Source organism: Nematolebias whitei, chromosome 14 (assembly GCF_014905685.2).
Source record: "Nematolebias whitei isolate Nwh7 chromosome 14, NemWhi1, whole genome shotgun sequence".
Taxonomy (NCBI): Eukaryota; Metazoa; Chordata; class Actinopteri; order Cyprinodontiformes; family Rivulidae; genus Nematolebias; species Nematolebias whitei.
Window position 1 is genome coordinate 39130229 of NC_056511.1, and position 17537 is coordinate 39147765.

The 17537-nt window shown below is 41.6% G+C and overlaps 2 protein-coding genes across 2 annotated transcripts; one reads left to right on the top strand and one right to left on the bottom strand.

The window, feature by feature from the left end:
- The first annotated feature begins 789 nt into the window (after positions 1-789).
- stk36 (serine/threonine kinase 36 (fused homolog, Drosophila)) lies at positions 790-11473 on the top strand. Its single transcript, XM_037687691.1, has 20 exons — positions 790-873; positions 951-1091; positions 1168-1245; positions 1319-1449; positions 1528-1777; positions 5652-5745; positions 5822-5985; positions 6060-6223; positions 6299-6407; positions 6517-6648; positions 6731-6901; positions 6981-7072; positions 8301-8364; positions 9181-9291; positions 9364-9432; positions 9526-9646; positions 9724-9850; positions 9929-10109; positions 10285-11190; positions 11348-11473. The coding sequence occupies exons 1-20, from the start codon at positions 790-792 to the stop codon at positions 11471-11473; spliced, it is 3315 nt and encodes a 1104-aa protein (XP_037543619.1).
- A 1863-nt stretch (positions 11474-13336) lies between these two features.
- On the bottom strand, positions 13337-16787 carry atf5a (activating transcription factor 5a). Its single transcript, XM_037687553.1, has 4 exons — positions 16621-16787; positions 15444-15692; positions 13940-15128; positions 13337-13757 (listed from the first exon to the last, which is right to left on the bottom strand). The coding sequence occupies exons 2-4, from the start codon at positions 15580-15582 to the stop codon at positions 13571-13573; spliced, it is 1515 nt and encodes a 504-aa protein (XP_037543481.1). The 5' UTR covers positions 15583-15692; positions 16621-16787; the 3' UTR covers positions 13337-13570.
- Positions 16788-17537: the final 750 nt, after the last annotated feature.

Genomic DNA, 17537 nt, shown 5'->3' on the forward strand with positions numbered 1-17537 from the left:
TATATATATATAATCAAAGATAAATCTCCATTTTAGTCATTGTTATGGACAATAAAGTTATATTGAATTGAATTCAATGTTTTTAAGTTTGATAGAATATGTGGTTACAAAGACTGGATCATTAAACCTGACTTTACCCTAATAATAATAAAAATAGTGATGATGATGATGGACAGATGGACTTGTTGTGCATTACAATTAGGACTAAAATAGTTTATTTACAATATTAGGTCCATTTTCCAACTTACCGACTAACACATTTTACTTAAAAAAAATTTAACGCAGCAAAGCGACGTTTTATCATAGCTTAAAGTCCATAAGTTTTCCAAAAACAAGACGTGACCCGCTGCTTTGTTTTTCATCCTGAGGACGTTGCTAGGAACGCAACAACCGTTGCTAGGTAAACGACCCCGGCTTTTGGGCTGTTCAAAGATAAGCCTGTTTTAAATTTGACAATACGCTGTAAAATGACAAATTAAAATTACCTGGATTTTATTAGCCTATTACTCTAAAACGCCAGAATTTTGGTACATACTATTCAAACGTAATTCAAATCAGTCAACGTGATATTTTTAATACTTTTGTGATTAGGCATTTAAACATGCCTGCATTGATGTTTTTGATGCGTTTTCAGTTGCAACAAATAAACCGTTTTGCCGCCTCTCAAAAGTTTTTGAAGCTTTAGCATTAACACTCGGGGTTTTATTTTAAACTTTTGTAATCTAATTGTATGAATTTAATGTGTTTGTATCTGGTGATAACAGCGCTAAATTTGTTTCGGCCGGAGAAATGAATACGTATCACGTATTGGAGTTGGTGGGAGAAGGCTCGTTTGGACGAGTTTACAAGGGAAGAAAAAGGTTTACTGGCCGGGTAAGCTTGACGTGGTTTTCATTCCCTGTCTGTTCCACTATGTGCTAGTCTCACAGTCGGTTCATTTCTCTGCTTAGGTTGTGGCTCTGAAGTTCATGCCCAAAGTGGGTCGGTCTGAAAAGGAGCTGCGAAGTCTCAAAAGGGAAATCGAGATTATGAGAGGTCTTCAACACCCAAACATTGTTCAGCTCTTTGACAGTTTTGAAACTGAAACCGAGGTATGATCATAATCCTATGTGGAGTCCACATCTGATTTCTTAACACTGTGTGTAAAACCTCTTATTTCTGAAACAGGTTGTAGTTGTGACGGAGTACGCAGAGGGCCAGCTGTTCCAGATCCTGGAGGATGATGGGAACTTACCAGAGAGCCAGGTATTCACTCTCCCTGCACAGTTCACCTGTCTGGACTGATGGTTAGTGATAAACATTTCATTATTTCTCCAAGGTGCAAGAGATCGCCTGCCAGCTGGTCTCAGCTCTGTATTATTTACACTCCCATCGCATTCTCCACCGTGACATGAAACCACAAAATATCCTGTTGGGAAAAACTGGTGTGGTGAAGCTGTGTGACTTTGGGTAAGTTAAGGCAGTTTGTTTCTTTGTTAAAGCATCTGCATTTCCAAAAGCTTCAATTACATCTAAATGTGTTTGCAGGTTTGCCAGAGCCATGAGCGTCTCCACCTTGGTCCTGACCTCCATCAAAGGAACTCCACTGTATATGTCTCCTGAGCTGGTGGAGGAGAAGCCATACGACCATACAGCTGATCTCTGGTCTCTGGGCTGCATCTTGTATGAACTCCACACGGGGGCGCCTCCGTTCTACACCAACTCCATCTTCCACCTGGTGCAGCTCATCGTGAGGGACCAGGTCAAATGGCCAGACAACATGAGCCACACCTGCATGGTACAGTACAGCTACTATCTGATGTTTTCATTGAACACAATGCAATGCAATAATCTCAGGCTTCTGCAGTCATACAAAATATACAAAAAAATGAAACTGAATGATCACTTGACGGTGCATAAAAATAAAAATCTTGCAATTAAAAATAACTCTTCTATTCATATAACTGCAGTTACAATAGTTGAAAGTTATTTTTGCAAAAGGATGGAAACTTTTTTGAGGTTTAATCATTGTACTTTTGAGGCATCTGAATCATCTGCCTGAAATCAGGGAGATTAAATAGTGCTCAGTTTAATTCAGTTTATTCATACAGTGCCAATTCACAACAAATATTGTCCCAGGAAACAGCACAAAACATCCACATGCATTAAAAATGTTCATTAGTAAAGTTATCTATCTAAGGAAGCCAGCAGATTGTGTCAAATCTCCACAACGACGCTACCGCCCAGTCTGAGTGGCACACAGGCGACAGTAGGAAGGAAAAAGTCCCTTTTAACAATATATCCAGGTTCAAGATAGGCATCTGCCTCAACTGGCTGGAGAAAGAGAAGACAGGAAAGAGGCACAAACACAAAATGGCTGGTCCAGGTGCTATCTGTGGGGTGAAAGACAAAGAAAAATGATTTAATAATTGCACAAACGAACGTGTTAATGTGACCGTGTTGTTGCACAGGCAGGTTGTCAACATGCTGTAAATACTTCCATGTATAAAGTCTGCCTGTACACGCCACCCCCACCAACTGCGAGTGGATTTATAAGATAATAAACCATCAGTCTTCAGTAGATCTTCAGCTGTTTTGTAGTTTTGGCTCTTAACATGAGAAACGTAGAACTACATTAGTTACAACATAAGGAGTTGTTTTCCATAAACTATAACATTCTACTAATAATCAAAGTTATTGAGTGAATTTTTTTTTTTTTAAATGTCAATCAACAATAACTGATTCACACTATCAGATTAATGTTCTCTGACAGTTCTGTTGAGTAAAAATTATAAACACGTGGACATTTATTCTGATTTGATTATGTCTAGTTTGGAATAAATTTGCTCCTCGTGTTTGTTTGTTAGGTAACATTTTATGGCAGTAGTGGTTTCTGGACAGCTGTCACATTTATTTAAAAATAGTTGCCTCCACTGAGGTGGCACAGTGGCTCAGTTGATAGAGTTGTTGTCAAATTCCTGCCGGCGACCTTTCTGGGTGGAGCTTGCATGTTCTCTCCGTGCATGTGTGGGTTTTCTCCGGATACTCCAGTTTCCTCCCACAGACCAAAAACATGCATGTTAGGCTGATTGGTAACTCTAAATTGTCCCTAGGTGTGAGTGAGAGAGTGAATGGTTGTTTGTCTCTTTTGTCTCTATGTGTCCCTGTAATGGACTGGAGACCTGTCCAGGGTGTCCCCCCACCTCTCACACAGTGTTATCTGGATATGGGTACCAGTGACCCCAAAAAGGAAGAAGCAGGTAAAGATAATGGATGGATGAATGGATGGATGGATGGATGGATGGATGGATGGATGGATGGATGGATGGATGGATGGATGGATGGATGGATGGGTGGATGGATGGATGGATGGATGGATGGATGATGGATGGATGGATGGATGGATGGATGATGGATGGATGGTGCAGAGATTGGTCATAAGTAGTTTTACATTAAAAAAAGTTAACAAACGGGAATCTTTATTTTCGTTTACTGTTTTGTTGTTTTCCATCAGACTGAGAAGTCAAACTATTTTATATAACAGAATATAAAGAAAAAAGGTCACACACTGTAAATATTCATTTTAGCTTTCCGTTTTATTTTATCATTCTTAAAACAGTCAAGTTTGACTGATTCTTGAAAATAATATTCAAAATGATATTGTTCCATGTAACTACAGCTAATATTGTCTAAAGACTTAATAAGGTGTTAAATATTTTACGCCAAGAGAAGTTAAACTGCCGTTTCTAAATATTCCTCAGCCCTTGATGCTTCAAATTTGTATAATCCAAAACTTTCATTTAACACTATAAACTCTTTAATTTACAAATCACCTATTTCTAATGAATTTTCTTCTGAGAAATGAGTTATTTTGTTCATTTTTTATTAATAAAATCTTTATTATCAGAGCTCAAATTGTGCCATCTGCCTCTACTATTCAGCATGAGGAAGTAAATCACTTTTTCAGTTCATGTAGCCTCTTATCTCAGGCTGAGTTAGTAAGGACTATCAACTGTATGAAACCTTCTTCTTCTTTTTTAGATGTTTTACCAACAAATTTTTTTAAGGACATTTGTCACTTTTTAATTCCTGATATTCTAACAGTTTTTAACAAATCATTATCTACAGAGGTAGTTCCCAAGAAACCCAACCTGGATTGTAACGATCTTAACAACTTTAGGCCGCTCTCTAAATGACCCTTTACTGTGAACATTTTAGAGAAAGTGGTGTACTCTCAGATCTGAACTTATTTAAACCAAAACTCACTTTTTGAAAAGTTTCAGTCTGGCTTTCGTCAATATCACAGTACAGAAACCGCATTACTAAAAGTTGTGAATGATATTAGGATGAGCTCAGATGCTGGCTGCTGTTCTGTCTTAGTGCTTCTAGATCTTTCTGCTGCTTTTGATACAGTTGATCATAATATTCTACTGAGCCGACTTAAATTATTGGTTAGGTGTTGGAGACATTGCTCTGAGGTGGTTCAAATCTTATCTTCATGACAGAACTTTTTTGGTAGTTTCTGGCAATAATTCCTCTAGTTCAGCTTCTCTCACCTGTGGTGTCCCCCAAGGATCTATTCTTGGGCCACTGTTATTTTCTATTTATATGCTACCACTTGGTCAGGTTATTCATAAATTCAATGTTTCTTTTCATTTTTATGCAGACTATTCCCAGATTTATTTTTCTATTAACCCATCAGACCTCTCCACACTCAATAAACTTTATCTCTGCCTTACAGACATCAAAACCAGGATGTCTGATAATTTTCTTTCACTCAACAACGATAAAACTGAGGTGATGGTTTTTGGCCCCAAGGCCAAAAGGGATTTAGAAGTTCAGTCCCTTTCTGTTCTTGGTTTTAGCTGCACTCGTGAAGCCAGACATTTGGGGGTACTTTGATTCTGATCTTGGTTTTTCTAAACATTTTAAGAACATCACTAAAACAACTTATTTTTTCAAATTAAGAATATTGCCAAAATCAGAGCATTTGTCTCTTTAACTGATGCAGAAACTCTTATTCATGCCTTTTGTCTCTTGTCATCTTGATTATTGTAACTCTTTATTTTCTGGTCTGCCCCAAAGTTCTCTGTATCGTCTTCAACCAGTACAAAACACTGCAGCTAGAGTTCTCACAAGATAAATATCAGCACATCACTCCTGTTCTGTCCTCATTGCATGCACCCTGTGGTTTTTAGAATTGACTTTAAAATTGTATTGTTTGTTTTTAAATCCCTGAACGGTCTTGTGCCATCATATCTATCTGAGCTTCTTACCCCTACATCCTTCTTGCAACCTCAGATCTTTAAACCTGTTGTTACTTTCCACTCCCAGAGCTCGACTGGTGACAGAAGGAGGGAGGGCGTTTATGGTCTGGGCTCCTAATTTGTGTAATGCTCTTCCTTTAAATATTAGACAGTCCTCTTCGTTGTCTTCTTTGAAATCATTAGTTAAAACTTACTATAAGGATTTTAAGATCTGAATTTCTTTCTTTTTTATGTTGTTATTTTAATAGATTTGGTATACTTTTGTGTTTCTGATGTCATTTATGATGTTGTTTTAATTGATTAATGTGAAGCACTTTGTAACATTTGTTTGAAAGGTGCTATACAAATATAGTATTATTATTTAAATACTATCAATATTAATATTATTGAATATTTTCTTCCCAGAGTTTCCTGAAAGGCTTGTTGACCAAAAACCCCCAGAAGCGCTTGTCATGGCCCGACCTCCTGCATCATCCTTTTGTTGCAGATGGTGTTTTAGGTGATTCTTTGAAACCAAACTATTCTAACATTGTTTCATCTGAGCTCATCCACACGTTTGACTGATGTGTCTGCAGTGCTGTCAGACACCGACGTCTTCAGCCCTTTGACGGCCCCCCTCAGCCCAGACGTCCTGGCGCTGAAACTGAAGCAAGCAGCAGAGAAGTCGGTGCCGACGTCCGGGGAGAGCCGGTTACTGCAGAAGGTCCGGGAGCAGAGGGAGAACAGGAGCAAACCAGAGGTGCGTGACAGCAACGGCAAATGGAGTCGTCGGTTTATTTCATGCCGTCACGGAGGTTTGTTGTAAATTTACAGAAAACAAAGGACGGAACTGAGCGGGCCCACTCCGCATGCACGAACGTGTGCATCTCCAAACCCCGCTCCGGTGAAATTCCTGACGCCTCAGGTCAATTTGTCGTGACAGCTGCCAATCAAAGCACAAATCTGAAGAGTCAGACCCACACAAGATCAAAACAAAGGTATTTTTAATTGATCCCCTCCCAAAATATGTAAATATGTGCAACTAAAATATCCCCAACCATTTGTTTCTGCAGGGGACAGATCAGCAGAGACTACGAGCAGGAGTTCCCCTCCGTGGAGGTCGGACCAAGATTCGTGCGGAGAAACAGCGAAGACACGCTGCACAGGCAGCTGCTCGCTCCGGTAATTAAACCTTTGTTTATCCGTGTCTTCTCTTAGCAGCAGATCGATTAAAGAGATGTTCTGTAGAGGAAATGCGCCTGGCAGGATCTCTCACTTCCTGTTCTCTCAGGATGTTGGCAGTCAGGAGTACTGGGAGAATCTCGTGCAGGATTCAGATCCCAGCAGGCAGCAGAGAAAGCAGCTGAACTACAGTGACATCATCCCTCAAATCAAATCTAAAATCACAGCATTTCAAGTTCAGGTAAAGAGGTGAACATCTCGACCAAACACTTAAAAAGTCCCTCCAAAACCTGTTTGGCATTTAGTGGTTTTTCTTTGTTCAGCTTACTGGTGGTGTTATAAAAGACGTGCAACAGATTCACCGACCGTTGAAGCTCCTGCGTAATCTGATTCTGACTCCTGAGTGGTCGGATGGTTTCGGCCGTGAGCTCGGACTGCCACGGCTCCTCTTCCATCTGATCCACGATTCTGTTGCAAACCCAGATTTCCTCCAGGTCGGTCTCTGTAGTGGAAATATATCCACCGTCAGTGCAGCTGTGTCTCTGAGTATTTTGTACTTCCTCTCGCCCTCAGCGCCAGTGGAGCGTGCCGGTCCTTGGAGAAGCTCTAACTGTGCTCCTGGTCTACTGGGAGGCTCACAGTGACTGGGTGTCAGGGGAGCCCAGGTCAGCTTGTTGGGTGAACACTTATGAAACAGTCACACTACTGTGATCCATTTTTCTTCCGTACGTTTTTCGGCACGTTTCACAGTTTTCAAGCTGTTTCAACAAATCATAAATCAAAACATTCGGCTCTTCTAGAACAGTCCAGTTATGACTTTTAGTTTTGGTGCAACTTTAACTTTTTGAAATATTTAGCTTTTTCTGCCACTTTTTTCGCATAGAAAATGAATTGAGCTCATTTTACATCCTTCACAATTTTACATGTTTACAACCTTTTGCTGCTCCTTTCACATTTTGTTCTGCTTCAGCTTCTTTCAGCTTCCTTCTGCAAACTAATCATTTTTCAGCTACTTTCAGCTCTTTTTTTCAGCTGCTTTGTGCTTGTTTCAGGATTTTTATGCTAACAACATATTTTGTTTCTTCTTACTTCTTTCTGATAATTTCAACTTGTTATGCTCATTTCAGCTTATTTCTGCAAAGTTCAGCTACTATTTAGCAGTTTTTATGTTAATTTTAGCTTTTTCAGCTAATTCCACTTTTGCTACATTCATTTAAACTTTTCTGCCTAATTCAGCAAAAAAGTGCTTTCTCCACTTCCTTCTGGTAATTTAAGCTTCTTTCTGCTTTTTTAGCTACTTTTCAGCTGGTTTTATGCTAACTTCAGCTTTTTACAGATAATTTCCACTTTTTTATGCTTATTTCTGATTATTTCAGTCTATTTGGGCAAACAGGTTCTTTCTGCATTCTTTTGATAATTTTAAGCTTGTTCTACCTTTTCAGCTTTTTAGCATATTTTAGCTCATTTCATCTGTTTTCAGATAAATGCAAGTGTTTTTTTATCATTTCTGCTACTTTCAGCCTTTTTAAAGTATTTCTGCTAGTTTCAGCTTGTTGTGCTCCTTTCAGGTTATTTCTGCTAGTTTCATTTATTTCAGCTACTATTTAGCTGTTTTATGCTAGCCTTTTCAGATAATTCCACATTTTTTTGCACTCATTTCAACCTTTGTGTTCTTTCAGCTTTCTCCTGCTGATTTACACTTGTTCTACATTTCAGCTACATTTCAGCATGTTTATTTTTTTAGCTAATTCCAGCTGTTTTTCAGCAAGTTCTTTAGCAATAAGCATTTCACTGCATTTACGCAGGAAACACAGTTTCTCTAGTTTTGCTTGTTTTTGTTTGTTTGTTGGAAATGGACTTTCACCGAGCACGTCTCTTCCGCTTGTCCCGCAGACTGGAGGAGTTCACCAAGCCCCTCATCACAATTCTCAGCCAGTCAAACCTCGGCGCTCTTGCAGTGAGTTTCCTCGTTTTTTAAAGATGTTCGCCAACGACTGCGACATCGTGAAGCACGTTGGAAGCATTTGTTTGTACGCCCGCCAAAAGAGGGAACGTTTTATCACATAGTCTCAGTCCATCTGTAACTTAACAAAACTTCATACACATCTGCATCATCACTAGACGGAGCGTCGTGTACACTGTTCATCCTCACAACTTCAAGATCAAGGTCACAAATCAAGGTCACAGGTAAAGCAAGGTGTTTGTCCTGCACATACCTTCTGATCTGCTCAAGTCAAGTCACATTTATTCATAAAGCACATTGAAAAACAGCAGTTGTTGCCAAAGTGCTGAACAACAAAAGACAATGGCAGAAATTAAAAGCACAAACAAAAATTAATTAAAAGCATCAAAAGAAAATAAACATAAAACACCAAAACAACTCCCACTGGATTAAAAGTCAATGGAAACAGATGCGTTGCTTCAGATAAGTTATTGAAATTGGATGCATATACACATCACCATATGGAGGACTGTGTTCACTTTTAAACAACCCAGCTTCAAGGTCAAGGTCACTACTCAAGGTCAAAGGCGAAGCAATGTCTTTGCTTTGTTCGGGCCATTGCTACTGATTGCTGTATGCTTGTCTGCGGGTGTGTAAAATGTTATATACTTGTTGATCGTTAGCATTTAAAGCCGACGTTTGTTTATTTTCCAAGTGCTGTCATATTTTGATGATCTTTTATTCTTAAGATGGCTCGTGCACTTCTTCACATATTTGTGTTTCTTAGTTGTGATCAAGTGTGATCTTTGATCTGTGTGTGATCTGTTTTAGCCTTTAGCTGCTTCTGTTTTGTCTCTCTTCGCACAACACGGTGTCGATGTTTTCGTTGAGCTCGAGGATTTAACCTCCGCGCTGGAAACTCCTCTGCCCGACTCATCTGAGGTACTTTTATTCCTCCGCCATATTTTTCCGTGTTTTCTGTTCTGCATTATTTTTCTCTTTCTGCGTGGACAGATTTCCCTCCCGCCTGGTTGGGGGCTGTACGACGGCCTCCTTTCTTTACTGCTGCACGATCTTTACGAGGTTAGACCGCGTCCAAAATGTAACGAAACACAAACAGGTTTCACAGACAACCCGATCAGCTGTGTGCGTCACGCCTGCTCCTCTTATTGACAGCAGCGTGGAGGTGCTTCGGCATCGAGCCGTTTGAATTCTGGTGTTTTTGTGGGTCTGTGGAGAAAAGCTGCTGCTTCTCTTGGAAGCACACCAGCAAATGTCAACTTCTTTTCAGCAAATGGTAAAAATACAAATCCATTAAAAGCTGCTCCGTGCATGTCAATAATAAGCTGACTTGTTTTTCCTCTTCGCTTACAGGATTGCATTCGCTCCTGTCTGTCCTGCTGTTTGTGTTCACCCAGGATCCGTACTCGTGCGTTCCTCTTTTCTCACACAGCAGCTCAGAGTGCGTCTTCACACTTAGCCGGCTGCTGAGCCCTGACTGGTCAGTCCTCGGACGTCTTGTCTTTTGTTAGCCTTCAGAGCTGCGGAGCTCACAGCAGCATGTTTTTTTGCTCCCCAGTCTTCCCTGGCGTGCTGAAGATGCTCCCGGCAGGTCGGAGGTCGAGCCGAGTCGCTCCAGTGTGTCCTCTCTGAGCTGCCACTTGTTGTGTTTTCCGTTCGCCCTGGACCTGCCGTCACACATCGGGTCGGCGGTTCTGCAGGCGTACGACGGCTGCGGCGTGGCCTCGAGCCTCCTGCAGGTCGAGGCCTTCTCCTGCTTCGCTGCTAAACATCAGAAGTCTGACGCAACACAGAATAACTCTTGCCCAGTTCACATGTGGACGTTTGTCCTTCTGGGGAAGGATTGTTGTGTTTGCTGTTTGACACGTGACGAGTCCTTTAAGTGATTTCTTTGTTTGTTTGATGGTTTTGCAGGTAATTCAAACTCTTCCTCCTGCACTACTGGAGCTCCCCCTCTCCCTGCTGAGCCGTTTGTTCTTGTGTGATCCCGAGCGCTCCGGCTCTCACCTCGGTGAGGCTGCGTCTGGCTTTTTTTCATCACGTCAGGACGGCCAGCTCACAGCCTCTCTGTGTCAGGCTGCTCCCTCCAGAACCGCCAGCTCTCTCCTCTACGAGCTGCTGCAGCTCGATGCGCTGTGGGACTCTGCCGTGGAGCTGCTCACCCTGATGTCCCACGTGGCCCGTTGCACCACTCGGCCCGCCCGCCTGCGGGTACATGTCGAGGTTTCAGCGCTGCGGCAGGCGCTGACTCACCCGTGTGACCAGATCAAAGCTGCCACTTGCAGGTTTCTGGGCAACTTAGAGCTGTTCACACTTTCTGTAACCGATGATGCACAGTTTGACGTCTTCAGACTCATCATAGATCGCCTTAATGATTCCTGCGCGCCGGTGCGGAGGATGGCGTGCAGAGCTGTGGGGAACTGGCTGGGTTACATTGCAGCAGAGACGGGATTTAAAAGTGGAAGCTCCTGGAAAGAGAAGAAAAACAATAAACCTGTGGGTTCACGACTAAAAGCAGCAGGTCATTTGGTAACCGTAACAAAACAGAAGGTGGACAAGATGGAGAGATGGACACAGGAAGCAAAGAGGACGGCAGCCATGTTGGCGAGTCTGCTCTCCGACCCTGATGCTGTCACACGCCGTCACAGCTGCGCAGCTCTGGGAAACCTGCTGAACGTTGACGGTGCCATGTCCGTGCTGTTGGACGAAGACGTGCCCAGCTTCCTGCTCAGAACCGCGTGCTCTGATTCCCACGATGCAGTGAGGCGAGCTGCCATGGCGGCTCTGGGCCTGTACAGCCAGCAGGACGCAGTACGACAGGTAACAGAAAGGTTATTTAACTAATTAAAGATAATTGACCGCTGCTTTATTCTAAATTTATTCTAAATGATGGTTAATAAATTATTGTACTGCTTTGACTGTTAAAACCACTTTATCCACATTATTTTGTATTTTCAGTCTTTTTTTGTCTCTGAAGGTGCTGATCTCCCTGGATGCCAGTAAGAAACTTTTTCAGGCTTCACCACTTTCTCCACAATCTGACTGCCAGCAGCTTCTGGGTCAGCTGTGGGAGGGGTCCTCTCATCGGAAATTAAAAAACTGATTTTTTTTTTTAAGATCTTTAATACATATTCATCCTAATTACTTTAGAGAACTGGTATTTCCTGTTGTATATTTTCTGCAAATAAAATATTCAAAACTCATTATATGCTGTTCTTTTATTTAAAAAAAAATCACTTTACTGATTAAGATATTTTATCTTTGAAAGGGTAAATTCTGAAATAAAAACAAGATTTTATGTTGCGTTCACGTGTCGCTCGGTTTTCAGGCGGATTCATGATTTTAAATTAAAACTATAAAATTTTCGGATGTCGTACGTTGAGACAATCTTTAAAACTCCTTGAAATGTTTATTTGTTAAGAAAATTAGTATAAAACTGAACATAGTCTAACTTTTATTCTTTCAAAACGACATTTTCGACCATGAAGGGTTTTACTTTAACTTTGTAGGAATTTTTATTTTTCTTCCGCCTTCTTCAAACAGGCTGGTTCCGGCGTCCCTCTGGGCCTAAAAATATAAACTTTCCATCCTATAAAAATGTGTGTTTATTTTTATTTACAGGTTTGGGGATTTTATTTTAGTTTTGCGCAGGGAACTTAAAAAAAAATAATAATCAAAATCCGTCCGACTCGAAAAAAACAACAAAAAAAACACCGGTGCGACTTCATGACACACTTTATTTTTTTATTTTAAAGGGAAATAAATTTACATCACACAAAAGAAATGTGTAAGATATATCGGAGTAAGTTAGGTTGAAATTACAAAGCGTCATATTGCTTTATTTTGGACTAATCGATGTTGATTGATAGTACACCGCAGGAGTCAGAACAAAAAAATACAGACAGGACCTGAACACAACCCGGCGCTAATACTCAAGATTGTCAATAAATAAATGTGCTACAAAAAAAAAAGCCTCTAAAACATCTCGTACCGTCAAAAAGTTACATCAGTTGATAAAATATTGGATAAAATAATTCAGATGCCAACAATAAAAAGGAGGGGGTATTTTTTTGTCAAGTTTTCTAGAAAAAGAAAAGCTTTACACACTCCTTGAACATATAAAAAGTTCTTACAAATTAGTGCAGATGAGGCCTAAAAAAGTTATTGCTTTAAGAAGCAGAAAAATCCTCCACTTGTTTCTGAATCTCTAAATATTCTGTTTCAAAAAGTGAATTAAAGCCGACGCATGCAAAGGGAGGCTGCTAAAACACGAAAAGTTACGATTTTACAGATGTAGAAAAATCATTTAATCTCAGAAAGATGATAGAACAGACGAGCTTCCAGTTTATCTCCTGCCGTGACGAGACAAACTGTGTCCTGAGCTTTGAATCACATGAAAACACAATAAGATGTTCGTTCAGAACTGTAAGGAATGCGTTCGTTTTATTCTGGTCACGAGTAAAATAAACATTAATTGCTCTTAATGCTGAAACATGTGGCTGTCGTTGGTTTTGTTCAAATCAAATAAGCACCAAAATAAAAGCACCTTTTAAAGGCTAAAATTCTTCTAAATCATTTAAACTGATTAAAGCCAATTAAATGTGTGGTAGCACTAATAAAAATATACAACTGGAAGTTATTTTCACACCAGTGGCTCTTTCTGCGATTGTCAATATTTAACAGCAACTCGAAAACATTTAAACAGGCAGCAATGATTGCCACAAATAAAAAATTAAAAATAAAATTGCCTGGAAACAGAAATATTGACGCCAAGATATATTTTACAATTCAACATAAGTCACACAGTGATTTAAAATAAAACTTTTGAAGTAGAAAAAAAAAACCCATAATTTCTATTGCTGACATCAATTTTAGTATAAGGCTATTATAAATACACAACCTGCTTTTTAATTTGTTTTAGTTTCCGATAAATAAATACAATTCACAAGGAGGAAGATCTGCTACAAATGATTGTCAGGTAAAGCGTTGCAATGCCACAGTGAAGGCTCAAGTGATCTCAGAGTGGAAAACAATGGAAGCATTGGGGAGCGCTGATTCAAAGTGTAGAAAAGAATCCACATTAGTAAAGCATGCATCTGCCCCCTCACCATCAAAAACAAAACAAGTCACAGAAATCCAAACTCAAAAGCACTAAACTCAACGTTCTTCCAGTGACGCTGGATTTCGAGGTCTTTGCTGGTTACGCCGTAGTGTCCTGCTTGAGCCTTTGGCTTCGCGCCTTGTAAACTTCAATCAGCAGGTCTTTGACGTACTGGATCTCACGCTCCACGGACTCTGCCTTGTCCCGCAGCTCCCGGTTCCTTCCCTCCAGGCAATGCAGCTGCTCCTCCAGAGAATCTAGCTCCGCCCTTTTTCGTTGGCGATACCTGCATTAGGCAACAAGATAATATTCAGAACAATTGTTGTTTTTTTAAATGACCCACGAGGCCTCAGTTTTTCAGCTCGGGCCTTATAGGTCATTTTGACCCAAGGGGCAGCAAGACACTTAAACAATGTCAAATTTTATGATTTTTTTTTTTTTTTAAATCATGTAAAAATGTAAATTTACCTATGAGCAGCAGTTTTGTTCTGATCTCTTTTCTTCTGCTTTCGCTCGCCGCCTTCATGTGGAATGATGTCCACTTCGTATTTCACAGCACAGTGGTCGTCTTTCAGCCTGCATGCCTGCCTGTGCCCTGGGGAGTCCAGGCTCAGACTCTCTCGGGACATGAGGAAACATTCTGGGGCCTGATGCTCGAGATAATTACAGTGCAAATCAGGTGGAAGTATTTGGAGACCTTCTGCTTTCACCTGTTCGTTGATGTTCTCCAAGTAGCTGTGATAGGCCTCAGACTGGGGCGCTGCTGGAACGTAACAACCTTCGCTGCTGTCGGTTTTCCACGAAACGGTGGCTTTTGTCACCTCCACGCTTGCTTTGACACTGCTCAGCACCTCGTTGCTGCCGGTGCCACCGCTGACCTCCCTCATGCTATACATCAAAACATCTTCTTTCTTATGCGGGGCATCGAGCGACCCACCAAAGCCAAACCCACCGCCGACAACCTTTGCGCCGCTTATCACATCTTGAGTAAAACAGCAATTTTTCTCATCTTTGGATAAACCGGCACATCGTCTAACCTCGATTGCGTTGCCCAGACAGTAGCTTTTCCCTACCAGCTGGTCATCTTCCACACAGCCATAACTACCTGTAAGGGCCACGGCAGAGTTACCTGAGCTACTTCCTTTGGAACTCAACAAACTGTTGTCGTAGCCTTCGCTGAACCGAACTCCATCAACAACTCTTTTCCTACTACACCCACTGGGGCGACTGCAGCTGTACGGGGCGTGTCTGGGAATTTTGGATCTCCCGATTGACCCGCCACAGATACTCAGCAGGTCCAGCTCTCCGGTTGCCAGGGTAACAAGGAGGGGGTTGGATTCCGATTGGTTGGACGTTGAGTACGATGCGTATGGAAGTTGACTGAACGGCTGAGGACCCGCCGGCAGTGGACCCCGGTCGCATTTTCCCAACCTCTGCCCTTTCTCTGGCAGCGGTTCAGACAGGAAGTAGTCCTCTAGTTGGGCAAGTTCCTCTTGCAGCAGAGAGGTCATGACCTCCAAGTCAGAGGGCACCTGGATATCATTCTGGAGGGGTGAAGGGGGAAGGGAGGCATTAGTGGAGGAGGGAGGGGAAGGAGGGTTTGGGAGGTATGAGGAGAAATCCACTTCTTCCGTCATCCAGTCAGTGAGACCATAACCTATAGAGGACGATAAAAACAACGTTCATTATAAGATGATTGATGGGAAAAAATGTTACAGTTGAAAATAAAAAAAAATAGAATAAATCACGCAAATAAAAACGGTAGTTATTAGCAGTTTAAGTAGCAGTTTTGTAAAAGCATAACCTGGTCGACCATCGTACACGCAAAGCATATTTTAATGAAGTCGTCCGACATCGACAGCGTAGACGTAGCTAGTTTTTTACTTACTGTTCAAGAAGGACGAATCTGCTGCAGTGCCGAGCCCACCTGAAATGGGGAAAAATATAAAAAAACGCACTCGCGGCAACTCACCAATTAAGCGCTGGATCTCCTCTGACACCTCCCCCCTGCACCCCTGTGATTGGCTGTGGTTAGCCTGTGGGTGAGAGAGAGTGAGGGGGTCTGCCGGGCAGACACGAAGAGTCTTCCAAACATGAGCCGTCGTCGCCATCGTTTTGTCTGCTGATGCTTTGATTCAGTCCAAGTCCGAGCATATGCTGAGAGCGAGCAGGGTCTGACAGATGGGCCACAGAGAGCAGGGCAGGGTGAGCATAATGAAACCTGGAGGGTAAACAGAAGAACGGGGATCAGAGAGCTGTGCCACTTTCAAAGACCCGGCTTTTTCTGTCAACTGATGGAACAACAAATGAGAGTCTGTGCACCACCGTTTGGTGTTTTTGCGGCTTGTGGAAAAACTCACTTATAATTGAAGAAGTTGTGCATATTTGTGAGGTACCTTCCACTTTTCTGCACAAGCACAAACAGCAAAAACTTTTTTAAAAACTAAACAGAACAGCCAGTTCCAGCCGATCGGAACAATAAGTGACGCCGAGAGGAAAACTGTGTCCTTTGGACTTTCAAAGTGCCTCAAAGCAAAATGAGCATCACATCTCCAAAACACGTGGGACTTGACAGTGACGCTGTCAAGGGCCCAGTTGTTGATATGAAGCTCCACAGCAACCACGTCTCTTTAGTGAGAGGCACCCTGGTGGTTAAACTGGATTAATGCAGATTAGCTGCTTCTAATCCATGTTTCTTTGAAATGAACCGCCTCTGTTTGATCACTTAAATGGCTCAGATTACAACAATGTCAATACCAAAGCTCTACCCAGGAGGCTGCAACTGCTTTCTTGTATTGTAAAGTTTTGATTGTTTTTTTTTAAAACTTCCATTAACACTTGGCAGATTTGAATCAAAATAGCAAGACTCCCATTTGAAGTTGTGAAATTATATATCCACTTAGGATAATAAAGGCTGGAGGCTTTATAATTAATACAGTTAAGTATCTTCCTAACAAAAATACAAGACAGTATAACATGCATTTATAGAAATAAAACAATGAGATTAAACAAGCAGAAGATAATCAGCAACTATAAATGTGGTTTAAAGTTTAATAAAGTAAACAAACAAAACAGCTAGCCTAAAATATTCGTGATAAACAAGTGCGACCGGTGTAAACAAGACGGTAACGAAGTACAGTTTGACTTACTCCATTCTTGCAGAAAAACTGTAGAGCACTTGGGGGTGCGTTGCTGAAGCAAAGCACGGCTTCTTTTAGTGTCCAACAAGTCGACGGAATTAAAGAGCCATAATTCAGCTCCGAACACCCGGGACGAGGCAAACAGGACGAGATGCTGCTTTGTTGTGGTCGACCTGTACACTGAGGAGGAGCTTGAGACAAAGCACCGCTTCATTCACACCTAGCAACCAGCTGCGTCACCGGGATAAAAGAGCTGTTGCTCGGCGCAGAGATCCCTCCGCCCCGCCCTGCCTGCGTCCCTCCGCGGACCACCGAAGGACGTACCACTCCCACTGCCGCCGCAACAGAGCTGAACAAAAACAAAGTAGTAGGACTCCTGTTTCTTCTTTAAAAAAAAAAAAAAAAAAAGTTGCATTTGTAACATCGTTAAACGTTATGTTCTGAAAAGTTGTGGTCTAGCCGTGGATGCTAACTGTTAGCATGCTTGCTAACTATTAGCACACGTGTATGCTAATTAGTATTAATTAAACAAAAACACTTTTCGAATAAAAAAAAAACACATTTCGGAGAAGAGTCAAAAGACAGCAAAATGCAGTCTCAGTCATTTAATTCAGGTAAAAAGAAAAAAAATATATACATTTATTTTGGTTCCACTTGTATCCCTCAGATGTAATCACATTACTGTAACGGGTTCCGCTTGTCGTAGCTCTTTGTTGCCATGGAGATGAGGCGGCGCCCCTCGTGTGTGAGCCCAGCAGGACGTAGCTGCTCGGTAATGTCCATAACCTGCTACTGAGAGACCTTTTCTAAAAAACAGAGCTCTCCAGCATGCAGGCAGTACACTGCACTTTACCACAAGGCATCGTATTTTGTTGTAGAGGGACTACTTGATTCATAACACACTTTGTTATTCGGTAGGAAGGCTG

Bases quoted from the DNA above. Each gene is read 5' to 3' on its own strand.
- stk36 (XM_037687691.1), top strand. From the start codon at position 790: ATGAATACGTATCACGTATTGGAGTTGGTGGGAGAAGGCTCGTTTGGA. The intron at 6,408-6,516 runs GTAATTAAACCT...CTGTTCTCTCAG, and splicing joins ACAGGCAGCTGCTCGCTCCG to GATGTTGGCAGTCAGGAGTA. The intron at 10,110-10,284 runs GTCGAGGCCTTC...ATGGTTTTGCAG, and splicing joins TGGCCTCGAGCCTCCTGCAG to GTAATTCAAACTCTTCCTCC.
- atf5a (XM_037687553.1), bottom strand. From the start codon at position 15,582: ATGGCGACGACGGCTCATGTTTGGAAGACTCTTCGTGTCTGCCCGGCA. The intron at 15,129-15,443 runs GTGAGTTGCCGC...CGTCCTCTATAG, and splicing joins GGAGATCCAGCGCTTAATTG to GTTATGGTCTCACTGACTGG. The intron at 13,758-13,939 runs GTAAATTTACAT...TGCCTAATGCAG, and splicing joins AACAAAACTGCTGCTCATAG to GTATCGCCAACGAAAAAGGG.